Source organism: Bemisia tabaci, chromosome 6 (genome assembly GCF_918797505.1).
Source record: "Bemisia tabaci chromosome 6, PGI_BMITA_v3".
In the NCBI taxonomy this organism is placed as follows: domain Eukaryota; kingdom Metazoa; phylum Arthropoda; class Insecta; order Hemiptera; family Aleyrodidae; genus Bemisia; species Bemisia tabaci.
This window is the reverse complement of record NC_092798.1, coordinates 37,211,580-37,231,319: the sequence shown is the minus strand read 5'-3', so window position 1 is coordinate 37,231,319 and position 19,740 is coordinate 37,211,580. Positions and strand designations below refer to the sequence as shown.

Below are 19,740 nucleotides of genomic sequence, written 5' to 3'. Positions count from 1 at the left end.
AAATCTGGTGTTGCTAAATTGCTGGATCCGCCTTTGTCGATATAATTGCTGCGCCAGAAAACCTGGGTCTCGCCCTTTTAGTTGATTCCAGCATGCCCTTCTTTTTGAAACCAATCACGTATGATGTATCCACAGAGAAAGTTGTATCGAGGTATCTATCTACTATAATACTGTATGATACCAATGCTGTTAGCAAGATCCTATTTGTAGCTAAATACGCTCTTCTTGGTGTTACTAGTTAGTGTACTGTTAGTGTTCTACCCGCAGTCAAATCACTTACGCAATAGAGAACCATTTTTCTATCTAATGCGTATAGAATCACCTTTTTGCACAAGGCAAGTATCGAGTATTTACTGTTCCTGGAATAAACCAGAAGTCGTTTCTTTTTGCGTGATTCAGTCCAATTAACTTGGGATCTTATCTTCAAGTTTTGGCATAACCTAACTTAACCCAACTTAACCTAAACCTAACCTGACCTACCGGAGATGTGTCTTACTTGATTACTCTCGAAAATGCTGAAATAAATGAATCTCGGACTAAAGCTCGCGAACACGTTGTAAAGTATCCATAAAAGTTTGGTACATTTACACATAAAGTCGCCTCTAAGTTGCGCTCTGGCGTTCTGCGACACCCAAGCGCCACATGTGTCTATCTTCCCAGAGGCTATCGGGCAATGGACCACTAGACAAGGTATGAATTTCAGCATTCTGATACATGTTTCTTAACCAAAATTTCACGTAGAACACGATACGTACAACGAAAATGATCGAAATCAACTCCTTACGAAGATATTTAAGGATTCTTGATGAGTGAATTCAAACCACCCGCTCATGAAAACTCAATGATCTACGTGATTTACAGGGCGCGCTACACGTTTATCATGACGGTCTCTGCGATATAAAAATCTGGCAACCTCAATCTTGACGCTTTGGCTCAGCTATAGCAAATTGCTTATAGTTTGAACAACACATGGTGGGAAATGAACATTGCTCGATAGAGAAGATCGCCGAAACCGTTGTAGAGCGCAATTGGACCCACGTAGAGCTTTGAGTTTCTTGTGAGCGGGCAGTTCAAACTTCTCGTGACCAAGGTGAAATAAAAACGTTAATATCTTCGTTAAAAGTTGGTTTCAGCAATTTTCGTTGCGCGAGTCGTGTTCTATGTGAAGTTCTGGTCAAGAAACATGTATCAGAAGCCTTTCGTACCTTGTCTAGTGGACAAGGTACGAGTTACCACTGTTGTACCACGCGTTACCACAGGTAGGTACCACTGTCCATTGACAGAAATTAACGCAACATCTCTTTGTCAACGCCCTGCCGTCATTCCTTCATTGGACTTCCCTGGTGCTTTTTCTCAGGTGGTACCCAATCCAAAGCTCGTTCGAGCAGCCTCTCTGGCTCGTAAATTTACCAATTTTCAATAAATTGGGGAGAAATGGCACCATTACTCTTGTCAGTCTTAAGTCTTTTGTGGTTTGGACAATTTTTACCTTAGGATTCATTCAGAAATCAAACGTGAAGTTTACTTCCTCATTAGATACGCCCTATTGGAAGTCTGAACTTACAGTTGTTGAAGAGAGAGGCTGAAGGCCAGTACACTGATGAAAATATTTGTGTTATTGTGTTACTTTTGGTTGGCATAGGAAGTGAAGCACAGACTAACACAAATTTTGTGTTAATTTTGGTACTGTTTGCGGCGTATTTTAGCGCAGAAAACAATGGAGAGACTGGGGTAATGCATTCCTCCGATTGTGACGTTGGTGTTCACCACTCGTTTCTTATTAAATTTCTCCTAGAAAACTAGCTGGCATTTTCTCTTGAAATTGTCAACCGAAGGCTAAGGTTAAATTGTGTTTTGCTTCCCGTTTTAACCAGACTTAAGTGTTGAAATTTCTCTCTGTGTATAATTAAATGCATCTTTGTTTTGTTTTTGTTTCAGGGGTTCCCGGCAAGAAAAATGTTATATATTATAATTGCTGTCCCGAGCCTTACATCGATATAACATTTGTGATTATCATTAGGAGAAGAACATTATACTATTTTTTCAATCTAATTGTTCCATGTGTACTCATCGCATCAATGGCTGTGCTTGGGTTTACTTTACCTCCGGATTCAGGGGAAAAACTTTCATTAGGTAAGAAAGACCTCATCTTTGTTTCCTTACTTATGTTCGTTTCCAATTTCCCTTTTTTCTTCTGTTATTTTTTCTTCTCATTTTTAAAATAGTTTCAGCGAAATTCCCATATTAAAACTAATTCTGATCAATTACTCTCACACCATTGATATGTTTGTGAATTTGATACAGTATATTATTTTTCAAACCGTGATTCATTTTTTATTTTCATTTTTCAGTCTCTTCTATAGGTCTCGTGCATTACAAACTGAAAATGTATTTAATTTCTAAAAATGGTTGCCGTGACTCAGTGTAAACTACACTCATAAAAAGTCAGAAGATGAATAGGGCTTTTCTTTAAATATGCATTAATCTTACCGAAACATGTCTCTTTTTCACGAAATAATGAAATTTTGAATTGCATCAGGATCAACGATCGTGGATTTTTAGGGATAAAGAATACCCCCATAATATTTACTCTTGGAGGAGGTACAGTCACGTTCAATCAGAGTTTTAAAATTGAGCGTTAATTACCTTTAAGATATTCGCAAGGTTTTTCTATTATTATGGGTAGCCGAACACTTTCTACATTTTCATTCAGAAATACCTACATTTTCCAAACAAATTCCCAATTCACACTTGAGTCTCCCAGTACAAGAAACTTTATTTATTTTTCCTCCCAAAAAAAAAAAAAAAAAAAAAAAAAAAAAAAAAAAAAAAAAAAAAAAAAAAAAAAAAATCCACGTGAACAAACGGTGAAAGTGAAGGGAAAGAAAATTAATGTTCTAAATGTTACTAAAAATTTTGAAAATTAAATTCTTTTCAGCTTAATTTTGTGAATCAACTTCTAGTTTTCACAATCTTTAAGACCATCAATAAACTTACGCTCCTCTGTGAGGTGCGGATTTGCGACTAATAATTCCCATCAGATTCATTCAGTGGTTGGTTGCTTTCAGGATTTTATTTTATAAATAATGATTCTTCCTTCCAATTTTTTCCAACAACAAATATTTGACCTCTTAAATAGTTTTAAAGTGGTTTTAAAAGGAGCACTCTTGAAAATATGTATGTCGATCTTAAACAGATTTTTTTTTTTTTTTTTTTTTTTTTTTTTTTTTTTTTTTTTTTTTTTTTTTTGAATTCATTGAACCTATGGCTTTTGATTAGTGCGTGTGTGCATGGCTCACAGGGTAAATGGAAAATTTGTGGTGAGTATTTTTACAAGTGAATCTGAAAAATGATTTGAATGAATCCTTAAGTTTCTGATTGTATAACATCTCCATCCAAAAACTTTAAGGTTCGGCGGACAATTTTAGTGTGATGGGATCTGTTTGTTCAAGTTTTTTGACTTTCGCATAAAATAAGCTCTCGAAAATCCATGGAGGTCAGAAGATACGCTCAAAAGCACCGGGACCGAAAATATCTATTGGTGGATAGCTATTCTAAAATTATATTGTTGTTTCCCCTCCTCTCTCGAGAATAAAACTTCATATAAACTATCCAAAGACTTTTACGCCGTAAGTTACATTGGCCTGATCTTCCCTTTGTATTTAAGGACGATAGAATAATAAGAAAGTCAAGCCGTAAAAGCACGTGGCAAAGCTTTACGTCACAGCAACTTTTTCCAAAGTAAATTTTACTCTAGTAATCCTGTAAACGCACTTGCCTGTGTCCCTTGTTCAGTTTTTTTGCTTGGGGGGGGGGGGGGGAATCAACTTGCAGAAGGAACTGTTCAATGTAAAGAAGCTGCATTTTAAATACAAATGAGAGTTTCGGCAAACCCAACATTCGATTTAGTCCGGCCGAACTGAACTGACAATGAGAAAAAAACTTTGGCTCCAGGAGCCGTAAGTACGGGGTGTATAGGGTGTCTTAGGATTAAGTACGAATATTGAAGGAGTCAATTCTTCGGGTCGAAAAAATACGTTTTCGCGGTATAACTTTTTTTTTCCAAAAACGCTTTCTCTGGGGGCCACGACCCCCCCCCCCCCCCCCCCAAAGTTGGAGAACAAAATCATCTCTTTAAGCCGATGCGGAAATATTATTCATGCTACAAAGTAGGTGATAAGGATTCAGCATCGACCGATTAAAATGCGCGAATGATGCAATTCTGGTGCTAATATAATACGTGAGCAATGGAGGTAATACTTTTGAACGTATCTTTCGGAGTCTGATACTTTCGATAGATCTCTCGGAGCGGTTCACCTTCGGTCCATGTTTCATGACTTATTCGATGATGTTTCATTTCCCGATTACGGGGGGGGGGGGGGGGGCGAGCGTGTGGGGGCTGATTGTATTTTCCGGGGCATTTGTGAGTGAGATCGTGCTAGTGGATCGACTGTCGGATTGCTATCGAACGATTTCAATCGATTTATGTATCTACTGAGGTATGTATTCGTCGATCGAGTTCAACCGATGAACGGTTCGACAATAGACACGCTGCAGAAGTTTTGCTCAGTGGCTTGAATGATCTTGGACCAACTAGGTTAATGTGTTTCTTTTGTGCTTTGGATTCTGATCCGATTCCTCCGATTATCGAATGCTATACTGCAGGCTGATTATTGAAACTGATAGACAAAGCTATAGACAAAGACGACAAAAGGGATTTGGAAAGATCCTATTGGTGGAAGCAGATGGTGGCAATGGATATAGGAGGTAGGTAATGGACTAACTAACGGCGACCCACCGAAGACCCGACAGTTTGTCCATCATTTTCTTCCTTAGTCTATAAGAACCAACCATGTCAACCAATAGGATCGCTCTATACTCCTTATGTCTTCTTTGTCTATCGCTTTGCCTATCAGTTTCAATAATCGGCCCACTTTAAGGCACAAAACCGCCTAACTCAAATTTAGGCAAAAATGGGTTAGCGACTTTGCCGCATTCGATTGTACAAAATACGCAAGATGATGATTTTAGTTGTTTTCTTATCCTGTAGGGGAGCGCTGCAATGACGCTAGAATGCATGAAAAAATTGCAAATCTAACCTTAAAATGACAAAAATGGAGAAGTTTTCTCTTCATTCTGCTATATCGTCAATTTGCATGTAGGCGGTACTGTGCGTTAGCCATCGTTATGTTTTTAGGGGAGCACGGTAGTAGTATGATATTTTTGACAATAAACTGAATTTTGATTCGATGAGGATTTTTGAGTGAATTCGCTTCGAAAAAATCTGATTCAAATGAAAATAACAGCCGAATGTTCGCCGCGAGGGAAATTTTTGGGGCCATCCTGCGGTTGCTCTACTTGCGAGAAAAATTCGGACCGAAATTGTGAAAATTGAGCCATTAAGTTGGAAACTGAATCTCCTCACGATCTTGACAAAGTAAGGAGGTCCGACTTTAGTTTCTTCTTCATTACAATTTTAAACTGGGCCCTACTTTTTTTATTTTTTCCCCTTTTTTAGGATTTTTTTTTTTTTTTTTTTTTTTTTTTTTGCGAGCAGTCAAATGACAATCAATTCTTTGATGCCTTTTTACGCGGTGTCTCATAAATGGATCAATGTTTTGCCTCGTCGGCTGATCACACTGTTAAAAATTATTCTGGCCTGAGTGGCCTGAGTGAAATATTATGGAGCTATCCTGCCTGAAGCATCGAGTGACAAAATTTTGCGGTGAGTTAGATAGCTCGCTCTGGCATGGGAAGCTCCTTGTAGCATGTGTCACTCCAGGAAAGACAGATATTGGCTCGGGAGAGATACTCTCCACTCAGATTTAAGATACTTAAGAAGAAACAGAGCTATAATTTTTTGCGCATCATCAACGCGCATTGGCCGTTACAATCTTATTCTGGAATTCACGACTGAGACGGCGTCAGGGTTTTTTTTTTTTTTTTTTTTTTTTTTTTTTTTTTTTTTTTTGCGAGCAGTCAAATGACAACAAATGACAATCAATTCTTTGATGCCTTTTTACGCGGTGTCTCATAAATGGATCGATGTTATGCCTCGTCGGCTGATCACCATCGAGATCGAACGATAGTTTAAATGAAAACTAATAACGAGTCAGGAAAAAGGGAGTAATTTCCCGGGAAGCTCAGAGGGGAAACAGAACATAGCATGTTAGAATTGATGGGGGCATCAAACGGCTCCGTTGGGAACGGTGTTGTCAAACGGAATCTGAAAATTACGCTACTTCGGTTTTTCTGTGCATACGAACGTCAATTTGACTAATCTTAATTTTCAACTGTTTATTAAAATCACAGTTTAAGGAAAATATCGTAAATAAGTCCAGCCCGACGATAAAATTAAATAGCTGCAGTAAATTGATTGTACTTAGGTAGCAGAATAAAGGAGATGTTGCATGTGTGAGGGATTTGCGATTTGACTACTAATTCTTACGTAAAAGTTCGCGAGAAACACGATGGTGCTATTGGTTTTCTCTGAAATCAACTCCCAAGCTCAAAAAAAGCTCTCAAGTTGAAGCCAAAATGGAGGGGATATCCCACCCTACCCTGAGAGTCCACCTCTACATCAAGACAAACTCTCCATGCAAAGATAGGGAGCAAATACATTAGCAGGGTTGTCGTGTTTTCAGTTTTCGCGTCTCCAAATAAAGTGGCAGCCCTGTCAATGTATTTGCTCCCTATCTTTGCATGGAGAGTTTGTTTGTCTTGATGTAGAGGTGGACTCGCAGGGTAGCGTGGGATATCCCCTCCATTTTGACCTCAACTTGAGAGCTTTTCTTGAGCTTGGGAGTTGATTTCAGAGAAAACCAGTGGCACAATCGTGTTTCTCGCTAACTTTTGCATAAGAATCAACAGTCAAATCGCAAATTCCTCACACATGCAACATCTCCATTGATCTTTGTCAATAAATGTCAGCATGGAGAAGCATATTATGCCTGTCCATGGCGCATGTCTCCTCGGGATGAAACACGAAGGTGATCCTAGCGCCTAGATGCAACTATTCGTGCTCGACGGACGTCCGGGTTGCATACCAGGAAAATGAAGGCGTTTTAGCTATACACGCCCCAGCAATGAAATGGCTTCAGCAACGAATCTGAGCGTTGAACTCTAATCGTAAAACTCACACTTAGGGAACGATACGAGTGCGGGGTTTGAAATACAGGGTGATTCAAGAGTCCCGCACCTCCAGCGCCAGGAGTCACTCTTCGACTTCTGGTAATTTTACCGAGCTTCTCCGGTAAAATTACCAATTCCATGAGTGGTAATTTTACCAAGAAAAAATTGGGATCAAATGGACTGCATTTTGCAATTTGGAACTATAAATTTTGGCTCTTCTGGAAAAGCACTTATGTGCATAGGGAAACTAATGTCACATACGTTGTTTTTAAACCAGGCTAGAATTTATACTTCCAAATTGCAAAATTTAGTCCAAATAGAACCCTGAATTCTCGGTAAGTTTACCCTTTTCTTGGTAAATACACCGAGATTTTTTTTTTTCAGTGTAGGGATTCTCCATAATATCAAATTGGATCCAAACAATAACATTGGCATAACCTCTTTCAATGCTACCAATATATAAATATATATATATATATATCGCTTTTCTGTGACGTGGCACTAATAGCGTCTTTACATATATAGTTTGGCCGGAAAAGCGGCAACGGGAGTCGAACCGGGCAATCGGCTGATGCAACACTTCCACTCCTCCGACGCGGCAGCGAACCAATGACCCGCAATGTCATCGATAAGAATGTACCAGACTCCCTCGCCTCCGCGTCATCCCCCCCCCCCCCACGGAATTTCTCCCACCATTTCCGGGAAGCCAGCAGCCAATTTCTACTATCGCGGACCACCATCAAATTGACTCTTTTTAATTGTTTGCCCGCGCGGTGTTGTCGGAGAGAACCAGTTTAACTTCCTGGGTTCGGTTGGGGCTCGTTAATTGCACTGCATTTTGCAATTAGGAACTATAAATTCCGGCCCGGTTTAAAAACAGCGTATGTGCCATTAGTTTCCCTATGCACATAATTGTTTTTTCAGATGAGCCAGAATTTATAGTTACAAATTGCAAAATGCAGTCCAATTATGCTGTGCCAATGAGAAACGCCGCATGGACAGTCGAACGTTGCCAAATTGTTTCCGTTCGCATATCCAGATTTGGGGAAACATTTATCAATATTTTGACTTGAAATTCTTACATGATTTATGTAACGTTAAGAATACGATTCTTTGAAGAATTCGAAGCAAAATATTCACAAGTTTTCCTCAAAATTCGTATTGTATCAAAGGAAATTTGGCGACGTCTAGAGTCTCATAGGGCGTCTTTCTTCAGTATGGCAGAATTCATCCAATTAGCAGAATGTCTGGCAACAGACGTCTGCGATGATTCAGATCACGTTTATCAGCGCTAGAAGACTAGGTGAGAAATTTTCTCTTTCGTTTCTTTCCCCTTCCTTAAGGTTATTTTAAACGCTGCAGACAAGGCAGAATGCAGGGCAGGCGGCTAATCACCATGCCACTTACGTGTTTTATGAACTTGTCCCAATTGATAGCAAAGTTCACCACAATGATAACTCCGGTTAAGGACTCCAGTTTGGTGCGTGTGAAACACTTAGGTTTACTGTATAGGAATCGATGTTTTCGGTCGTAACCGGAATGTTCGCAAAAAGGGAGCATGAAGAGTGCCTTCAGTTTTGCGTTATGCAATACGCACATCCTACAAGCACGATTAGTTGCATTCAATGATTACCATGTATTTAACGCCTTTTGAATCTGATACTAATTCGTCGTTCCAGACGAGGGAACGTGACTTTATTTCAAGATTGCAAAACTGACCAAAAAATTCATAACATTCCTAAAAAAAATGTATGCCGTGCGAAAATTTGGCAAAACTTGAATGCTCATACGGCGTTCTTCCTTAGCACGACAGTACAGTAATGAGACGCCCGTTATGCAACCGCTCTTATTTCGCGGTCTAAGAATGACTCTGACGATTCTGAGATGCTGGTTTTACTGTCGTTGCAGTTAAATTTTCATGCTCAGGATGTAAATTTATCTATATCCACGAACGGGTGCCGATGCCGTTGAAAGGTCGGCTAATTCAAACGAATAAAGTTATTATCGCGCAACAAACAATATGCTTATGGTCTCATGTCAAGTGATAAGATCCCAGCGAATTGAGGAGCGTTGTCCGTTTGTTTGGAATGCGAGTTGGGACTTTAATGGAATAAATAGTTCTTATATTCATACAGCAGTAGTCTAGACTTATTCCCATTCAGCGGAAAGTATGGTGCTCTTGAATGAGAAAGCGGCTTTGCAGTGTGTGTGGTTTCTTATTTGGGTTTGTGTGTGCCGTAGAACTTTCTTTCAATCCGAATAATCATGAACCCACTTGAAGTGAATGAATTCTGTAGTGTCTGTTGTGAAGAAGGTAGCTCACTTGAGACTTTCGTCAATTCTATTATGAGTCAATATTAGCCTCGAGAAACTGAGCAGCATCATTCATATTTTCAAGAGTGTCTTGTTTAACACCATGTCATTCACATGCTGCTAGCATAATTTCGCAGCTATTTCACCACACAGAAATGTAAAGTTATGGGTTTTCTAGGCTAACTGTGAAAGGTCAAATAGAAAATATCGTAAAAACAATTTACCTTGGCACAAGTTAATGACGTGAAAGAAATTGAACTTTTGAAACAAACAATTTGAAGCGTAAAAAGAAATAAATAAAAATATCAAAAGGGAAAAGTGAACTGTAATGTTCTCACAGTTTTGTGCTCGTTTTTATCCTGTTCGTGGCCCACCCCACATGGACCCAATGTCTCTGTACTACGTGCCTTAGTGTTTAGTAATAATTAATCATCTGTTCCAATGAAACGATAAATAATTTTTACCTCCTCATATACTGTATATGATCATGATGGGTAATTGTTTGAACAATAATGAATAGGCAATTTACCCGCAAATCTCATTTAGTGTATATAGGCTGATCCAGTGGTTACGTCATGGTTCAAATGTCAACAAACACATAACCTTGAGATGTAAAATTTTCCGGCACTCACTTTGGTGATTTTTTAATTTATACGAGACGCGTTTTGGAGCTCAAAGCTCCATCCTCAGTTGACTGCAAACTGTTCACAGTTGACTTGCAGCGTCCCCCCACGTAGTTTCTACATTACAATGTCTCTGATTCGCCCCCTTCGCGCCGAAATGGTAAAATGCGTCTACGGGTTTTTTGCAATCGAAATTTCTAGTGTTAAATGAGTTCTTAATTTATTCATGACCTGTTAATGACTAAATTGTTATTCATACAATCAACTCAAATGGAACGTTGCTTATGAGGTCATGTATTAGTTTTGGTTCGAACCACGGAGTTCGATATTATATCGAATGGCGTGAACACTAAATCAGTCCATTTGCAGTGATACACACTTGATCATTGTTAGGCAATGGGATTTGCAGAGCGTTCATGAGATTTCAACTGTGATACACAATTTGTAGCATATATGAAATACACAAAAAGTAAAGTAGTGTTGTGTCATCGCGAAAGTTTGATATAAAATGTTGCCTTGAATTTATGAATATCAAATATCAAAGGCGATTAGGATTCCTAAATAGCTCAACGGAACTCACGTATTCAATGGACACACAATGCACAAATCCATGGACTTGAGATGTATCATCATTTGGTAGTGCACTGCTTCTTTTTTGAAAATTTTCTGAAAATATGAAAAAAAAGTTTTAAAAACAATCCAGAAAGTAGATACGCCATCTTGGGATATTCGCCATATTTAGATGTTATAAACGTTCATTCCTCACACGGCAGCAATGAGAAAAAACTATGGTTAAAAATATCAATCAAGTGGTTTCCCAAATGTCTACTGAAGTAATGATAGCTATTGTGATCGTATTTTTACAATTAAGTGATAGTTCTATCGATGTAGTGGTAAAATCAAAACTTATTAGTAAAATTACCGCTATAGCGATTTGTAATAGCTATCATTAATTTAGAGTTCTCATTGACACCACTCATTTGGTAATAATTTTTGTTCAGTGTGAAATAGCGGGCCAATGATCATGATCGATAAATCCATGATGATGCTATTAATCAATTATTGTATCAATATTTATCAACAATAACCCTACTTGTGGGAAAGGAAATCTGTGAAATGGGTTGTGCGTTTCGCATTTGATTCCATATCACAGAGCACAACTTGCAACCCTGAAAAATAATGAAATGAGTTTTTTTACATTGAGTCATCGATTACGTCAACCACTGTGTATCCTAGAAAAATGTCAGCGCATAAACAGTTTAATTCCTACGTAAAACACCTATGCTACGACTCTATTTATTCATGCCATGAATCTCTCTATGGTGAGTGTTTTGAACTTTGCTCAACTAAACAAACTTGCGTGTACTGTCTGTCCAGGTGTTACAATTCTTCTGTCTCTCACCGTTTTTTTAAATATGGTGGCAGAGACAATGCCTGCAACTTCCGACGCAGTGCCTTTGTTAGGTAATTAAATAAAACTCAACTCAAGGTAGCACATGCAGGCAAAAGGACTCACTTTTATGAGGTTTAAGGTTCTGTCCGGTTTTCAGGTAACGCCCAGCGTGAACCGGAGGTCAGTTAAGTGAACTTGGCCTAAGGAGCAGTGTTTTCCAAACCGTCCGCTGTTTTGTGTCAGTAGAGTAGTATTTTTTTATCGATTATGAGGTTCTGAAAGCTCTGCTCCTTTGATATTATAACCTCCAAGATTCACAAGTAAGTTCCAGAGGCTTACAAAAATCAGTGTTTGCAGCGATAATTTTGTATGCAAGTTAGTGCAAAATTTAAAATTACAAACCTTTAGAAAACTATACCGGATGACGAGTGCGAGTATTTTTGACTTCTGTTTAAAAATTGGTCGATAAAATTTTAGAAGTTAAACCGATAGTGTCTCTAACTTTTCGTGCGTGGATCAAGATTTATTGGGAGGAAACGTTTGATAAAACAAGTTAATGGCCCTTCAATAACTCATTAGTTTCACAGAGACGCGTTTTTGTGAAATCAGTGAGTGGTTGGACGGAAATTAATTCGTTCTATCAATATGCTGTACTGTGCACTCCTTGAAATCTTGTTCCACTAACCTTCCTCCCCAGGGCTCAGGGTACGATAATCGTAAAGATTTAAAAAATTCACTATCTTTAGGCGTCCTTAAATCAAATATCATGATATTCTTTTTCCTTTCAACTGATTGCTGTAATTGAAGATCGGGCATTGAGAAGTAAACAATTTTCTCCTTTGTCTAATGACTATTACATCAACAAAATTGACAACTTCTAATTTTAGTAACGAACACAGAACTAACTCACTGTGGTTCCGTTTCTGTCCGATGGCTATGGAAAATCGGTATTCATATTTCGTTTCTACAAATGTTTAAGAGCAACTCGAGGGAAGTTTTGAAAATTCGTCTGGCTAGACAGTGCTTTTATTTTTCACTTCTGTTCCAAAAAAAAAATATTATCCATTTCTTTGTCAGTTTGTTATTTTCTTTCGCCTTTATGTTGGTAATAATTTGTGCATTTATTCGCTTCAGTTCATTAATCAATGCATTTTACTAAAATTGATTTCAAGATTAACTTTTGAGGCCAATGCGATTTAATGATTTTCTCAATGGGCTCTATATTTCGGATGGAATCCAAACTCTAACAAGAAGTAGATAGATCACTGTTAAGGCTCCACTCACAAATATGCCAACCCAGAGCATCTTGTAGGTCCTTGTGAAATACATCAATGTTGACTCTATGAATCAAAAATATTTTTAGGGGATGAAGCAGAAAACAAGTAATGGCTTAATCGAAAATATTTTATCCTGTTTAAAGTCTGCTTTAGTCGGCCGTCACAAATAATGCTCTGTTGCTTTTTTGACCGACAGATGTAACCGTGTTACTTTCGCTAACCTTTTTTCTTAACATGGTAGCGGAGACAATGCCTCCCACGTCTGAAAGACCGTTAATAGGTAGGATTCGTTTCGAGCCCGTAGTTAAGACACACGTCAAAATTTCGGCAGAGAAACATTCATATTTTTTGGACCTTGGATGCATATTCCTATTTCGTTTAATTTTTAAATGCAACACCCATTATGATTGCTTGACGAGAACCTTGCAGTTTGATTTTTGGTTTGGATTACACTACGTTTGATTTCTTTCTTTAAATTTTCTGAGCTATTTTTTTCCGTTTCCCTTCAATTGTTGATGCATACTTTGATAAATTTCCCCTTGAGTTCCATCAAGTCGGTTACCCATTAGTGTTCAGGTTTGGGAGTTGCTTAGCCACGAATATATTTCTGCTCCTCCTTTGATAGATATACCTTCATCGAGAATATTTGATTTTTCCTTTTTGGTTCAAGAAAGCAATAGTTTTGCTGAAAGACGAGTTTGCATCTCTTTAGTTCAGTTTTGATCCTGAAATTGTACTTCAAAATTGCCTCGGGAAGCATTCAAAGAAAAGAGAGCACGGTCAGCATTATCTTCCTGGGTTTTTTTGTTGCTTCTAGTACGTGCTGTGAATTTTCTCCCTCTTTACATGTTCCTACATGTTACCTATACATCTTAAATATTTGCAGGCATAGCTTGCTGGACGCAAATCAAGTGATCTCCGATAAATGAACACTAGATCGTGTCAACGTCGTTGATATTTTACAGTCAATTTGACAGCTCCACATACTTTTAAAACTTGCAGGGTTATTTTTAAAATATTCGTAATCCATAGGGTTACATTTCATTTGCTTGGACATATTTTAAATTTTCGATTTACATCAGTGTAGTCCAATGTCGTCCATTTATTAATCAATATTAAACGCATACAAGGACAAATGCCGAAAAGTATAGCTCTCAATAAAAAACTGAACACAATTGGGTTCCTCGGAAGCTTCCTTATGATTTTCTCGTCAAATTTTTGCATCTTACCTTCTGCATTGAAAGTTAGGATAGCCTAATTCATCGACGTTTATACTTTCGCATTTTTTTTATTTTCAGCATACCTCTATTTCATCTTGAAACGAGTTGAGTTGCATTTGGTCTCTTTTGTTCTACCCAAAATTTATGTTCGTTTGTGTAAATAATTTCTGATTCCTTTCCTTTAATTATAATTTTCATTTCCTACCTGTCATGCACAATGAATCATTCTTTGTAAAAAAAAAACAAACAAAACTATTTAATGCACAAATCAATTTTGGTTTTTACCCTCCGAACAAGTGTGGTATTTTTTTAGACTTTTTTTTATATACACCACTAATTTCACACATACATTTATTCCTTTACCATGTATATTAATTTTGATTCCATTAGATCGTTCAATTATTAACACAATGTAAAAAAAATTATAAATACATCTGTGATTTTCTAGCATGGTTTTTGACCCTTAATTTACTATTTCATAAGGAGAAAAATACAGTATTTTATTTACGATATGAATATACGATTTTCTCACGGAGAATCTTGTCTCTTCTGTAATTTGAAGTTAAAAACAATAAACCTTTGATAAATTCACTGAGTTTCTATTTATGAGATTCAAAATCAAAAAGTGAAGTAGTTCTACTCAAGATAGGTATTGAACATAGAATAATTATAACAATGAAAATTCATAGTTTTTACTGACTCTAGATGGCTCTTCATGTTACAAAGTAGTCCCTCTATTAAGCATTTAACGAAGACTTTACTAACAAAGCTTGTTTGATTTATTGTTACAATGAATAATAATATGATCGCAGGAGCTATGCATTTACTTATATCGTCAGTTAGAACGGGCGGTGGAAAAATATCAAGGCCCCTTTTATTCAAATATTTTTTGATAGAATACTTATCCCCAAACTCATCATTGTTTGATGACTCAGCAAATCGTTGCACTTATGTCCCTCCTCCATTATTTATTCTGATTTTTCCCTCATGTTCATTTGCAACAATTAGCTAGAAAGTTTACATGCCTCGTGACAAAAATTTGGATTTTAAAATTTGTTGAGCTTATAGAACATAATTAGAACAGTTGGCAGCTTTGCTTCGGGTAGAATAGCTTTGCTAAAGCATACCTAAAAATTACGATTTATGGGCAGGATACCGCCTGTTTTGCTCATCCAAATTTTAAGGTATTTATTTCTAAGGAAATTACGAATGAACTACCGTGGATGATAATAATACTCTCAGATGTATCATTACTTATATTTTAAAACTTGAAACGACCCTTTTTCTCTCGATGTGTCACACCAGACGGCTTAAGTTTGATTCCTAACCGGATCGGAAAATTCCAAAATTATTCTTTATCACTCAGTTGCGTCTCAAAAGTCAGGAAATCATCTCGAAATCAATCGGTAAAAATCTAGAAAAATCAGGAAATTCAAATTTAAAACCTTTATTCCTCCCAGTTTTCTATCGCTGGATGTCATTAGGAAATTGCTCTTGAATATCACGGATGAGGAAATTCAAGAGTTGTGGACATCGTGACTGAATTCCTCAAGCTCAGAAAATGGGCCTTTAGGCAAGGTATGAATTCAAGCCCTGCGTTACCAAGTTTCTTTTCAAAATCTAACGAGAAAAACGAATCACTCACTGGAATTCTGCGGTTTAGTTCCAACACAAAATACAAATTTACAATGGACCACGTAACAAGATGCAATTTTAAGTATTATGATAAATGTTTTATCAGCAGAATTGCACGTTGAACTTGAATTGCACAAAGAAAATTACTGAAAGTATGAACTCTTAACAAAGATATCAACGTTTCCTAGTGAATAGCTTCAACCTTCCCCTCATGAAAAAAAAACCATGGTTTATTAAAGTTAAATCGCCAACTGAACGATACCGTGACAATATTTGCAAAATGAAAATATGACAACCTCACTATCGTCACTTCGGCTATTGCATGTTGTTTACACTTTGAAGAACACAGGATTGGGAAAGTGAACTGCTCATAGAGAATTCTGCCAAAACTGTTGTAGTGCGCGATTTGATTCAAGTATACTTGAATCAAATCGCCAGAGTCTATAGACTCTGGTATCTCATTTGAGCGGGGAGCTCACAGTTCTCGTAACAAGTGCGGAATAAAAATGATAATATCTTGGTTGGGAGTTGATTTTAGTATATCATATAGCAGGTATCGTGTTCTACGTGAAATTCTGCAGGAGAAACAAAGATCAGAATGCTTAAATTTTTGTCATGTCAAGTGGTCTCTGAGCATTTGTTAAACGGCAAATATACAAATGACGTCATCTGAATAATCTAACATCTGTTTGATCTGCGTTTATAAGAAGCTCTTGTCACACGATCAAACCTAGCTATCACAATATCAAGTTCAGGTGTTGCGACTGGCTAATTCGATAACTTGGACCAATCGCAGCCCTTCAGCTTGATACATTGATGGTCCAGTTTGATCGTTTGACTTTAGCGCTTCTTGTAAAAATCTCGCTAGGGAGTTGATTTTCGAACAGTCCGCTGTGTGATTCATTTCCTTCGTAGAATTTTAGGAGAATACATGGACCGCGTTTAGCAATGAGTAACCAAGCCACATTAGTTACTGGCAATTTTAACAGTGCAATTTAAGTCTTTACAAGAAAGCTTTTGCGCGGATTCTTTTGAATATTTTAAAGAACTCTCTATGCGGAAAATGCACTGAAATTTGCACAAAAATTTGCCGTGTTTTCAGTTTTGGAGTCCCCAAATAAAGTGGCAACCCTGCTAATGTATTTGATCCCTATCTTTGTATGGAGAGTTTGTTTTGATGTATAGGTGGACTCTCGGGGTGGGATGGGATATCCCCTCCATTTTGGCCTCACTTTGAGAGCTTTTTTTGAGCTTGGGAGATGTTTTCAGAGAAAACCAGTGGGACCGACGTGTTTCTCGCGAACTTTTACATAAGAATCAATGGTCAAATCGCAAATCCCTTACACATGCAACATCTCCATTCTTTTCTAAATCTCTCATAGAGAACGAATCATACAACGGGAGTTTCAGGAATCAACTCCTGAACGATATCAGCAAATATTTTTAACACAGGTCAAAAGGAAGTTCGATTATACAAATACCGTCATTTGTACTTCTGTCATTTAACCAATAATATTGTAAACACTCGTATCTTGTTTTGGTGTGATTTTCAGACTTCCCGTTGCGTGATTCGTTTTTGTCGTGAAATTTTAAAAAGACAAAAACAAAAACCTGTCGTGAAAAAACATCTTGCATGGTGTTTTAATTCGTACCTTGTGTAGAGCCCCATTGAATGATGTCACGTGGTTCATTTCTGCTTAACGCAGTCCATAAGTGACATCCTCTCCTGGTCCAGAACTCCAGACCTTGCCCTGTGGCCTACTTTTCTTTCAGTCGGTCAGCAAACGTTTCCGATAGGACGTGCACAAGGTGCTGCAGCCCATGTAAGGCGCAGTTCCCATAAATACCGGGTCACTAATTTATGCGATTTCAAGGCTTCGCCGCACTGCGTTCAGGCGAATTTCGGCACCGGCAAAGCACGAGCGCAAACTATCTCCGTAATTAATTCGGATATTACCCGGCCGGAGACAGATGGTCCGACAATCCTCCTTGATGAGCTACAGTGGTGGCCATCTCATTCCCTATAAATCCACCCGATACTAAAGACCGAAGGCCGCACAATGGAACGAGGCAATTTAAGACGTCGGACAAAAGTCAGAGACTCTAAAAGCTTACAACAGGGTTGCCACCGTCAAGAATTATCGGGAAACCCGGGAAATGTCAGCAAATTTGAGTCAGAGAAAACCGGGAAATGTCAGGGAGTACGACGAAAATGTCAAGAAAAATTTATTACGTCACCTTAATTTGCTTTTTAGAATGTTTTTGACGTTTCGAACGACAAATTTTGCCTGAAAACTGTTTCTAACTATTTGCTCTTACCATCTAGCATATCTTCAATTGTCAGGGAATTTCACCAAAGTGTGTCAGGGCAATCAGGGAAATGCCAGGGAATTTTGTTTTCTAAATTGGACCGAGTTTAACAGAAAGGAACCAAGCCACATCAGCTACTGCCAGGTTTAACTGGGCAATTACATTTTTTACGAGAGAACATTTGTTCGGATTTCTTTAAAAATTTTAAGGAATTTGCTTCACATCATAGAGAATTTTCACTGAAATTTGCACGAAAATCCGCACAACCGTTTTCATGTAAAAAATTACATTGCCCAATTAAATTTGGCAATGGCTGATGTGGCTTGGTTCCTTTCTGTTTAACGCGGTCAAATTGTGTGGCAACCCTGTTATAACTCCACTAACACTTGACGTTGAGGTTTTCTAAGCGGCTCCGTCGGTTTCCTTGTAAAATTTCCTCCAAGATGAATCTCCCAAAATTTAAATTTGACAAAATAAACATCGAAATTAGCAGTTTTACCCAAAAAATTGATGTCCGACCTCACCCATTGACTCTATCCACTGTGCGGCGGGTAGAAGTCAAACGGTGGCTCCACCTGTCTCTCTCGCTTCCTCCGCACTGCGATACACGAGTCGGAGAGGGATAGAGCAGCTTCTTCGTCCGCTGTCCCTTGAACGAACGCGGAGGGCCTGCCCAGCGACATAACTCTATTCTAATGGCGCAGTGCACTTCGGGCAGTCGCCGTCGGTTTTATTAAGAGGAGGATTTATTCGATCCTCGAGGAAGTAATGACAGGGCCGAATCGTTTAGGGCTAAAATTTAGTGGTGGGGCTTCTTGGGAAGCAGATGGAGCGAAATAGCCGGTCTGGTGGCCCGTTCTTGCTTGCTATTGGGTAATGATTGACTGGGACTCAGGTGAAGATAGTCAAGGATAACCTGGAAAAGCAATCGTTAGAAGAATGCAGAATACAGTAAACCTCGGATTATCCGAAGGCTGGAAATTTGTCGAGGCAAATTCTTCACTTTCAGTCCTGCACTTCTATATTGGAGAATTTGCACACACAAATATTGCTTCGCCTGTGGGGCTCAGGTGACGACAGTCGAGGATAACCTGGAAAAGCAATCGTTAGAAGAATGCAGAATACAGTAAACCTCGGATTATCCGAAGGCTGGAAATTTGTCGAGGCAAATTCTTCACTTTCAGTCCTATACTTCTATGATGGAGAATTTGCACACACAAATATTGCTTCGCCTGAAAGTGCTTGATAAGCTGAGTTCTCAGTATTTTACATCATTTTTTCCTGAGATGGGACATTTTAGATAAATATATTTAAAAATGATGAAATAAATGATGAAAATGTCTTGTGACGTCATCTGGCGACATTTTATTGCCAACTTTGGGAAATAAAGGGCAAACATGGGGAATTGAGAACTTTGAATAATACTGCTACACATAAAATTAACCCAGAAAAACAGGAAGAAGTCAGAGAATTATGTCGGCGGTCATGGAATTTTTCATGAGGAGAGAAAACAAAACTAAGCACGCAAGGTTCCTTTTCAAAAACAGTATGATTTTTCTCACCATTGAAGTCACGGATAAGTTAGGGAATTTTGCGAAAATTAGCAAGACAGAACAGTAAAGAGTCTAAACAGAGTCTTAGAGGCTAAAGTTCACCCCGGGTTGTAGCCAGTAGCGGCATGCTTTGCGATAATTCGATTAATCTGCCGTTCAAACCGATAGAAAAGGATCGATAAACAGAATTTTCCCATTGAACACATTGTTAATCGATTCTCTACCATAGCCTCAAATGGGCACCTATCAATAAATCGATCATTCACGCTTCGCCACAGGCTGTAG

At 38.2% G+C, this 19,740-nt stretch overlaps 1 protein-coding gene across 5 annotated transcripts in view; it reads left to right on the top strand.

Annotated features, from left to right (window-relative positions):
• LOC109036950 (neuronal acetylcholine receptor subunit alpha-7) overlaps nt 1–19,740 on the top strand; it is a 611,445-nt gene that overhangs the window by 554,769 nt on the left and 36,936 nt on the right. For 4 of the 5 annotated variants that reach the window (XM_019051388.2, XM_019051389.2, XM_072301404.1 and 1 more), the window contains 2 exons: nt 1,939–2,133; nt 11,445–11,531. In XM_019051388.2, the coding sequence (XP_018906933.2) occupies nt 1,939–2,133; nt 11,445–11,531 (282 nt within the window). Of the gene's footprint in view, nt 1–1,938; nt 2,134–11,444; nt 11,532–12,933; nt 13,491–19,740 lie in introns of those variants that run through there. The other variant, XM_072301405.1, reaches the window with a different exon arrangement.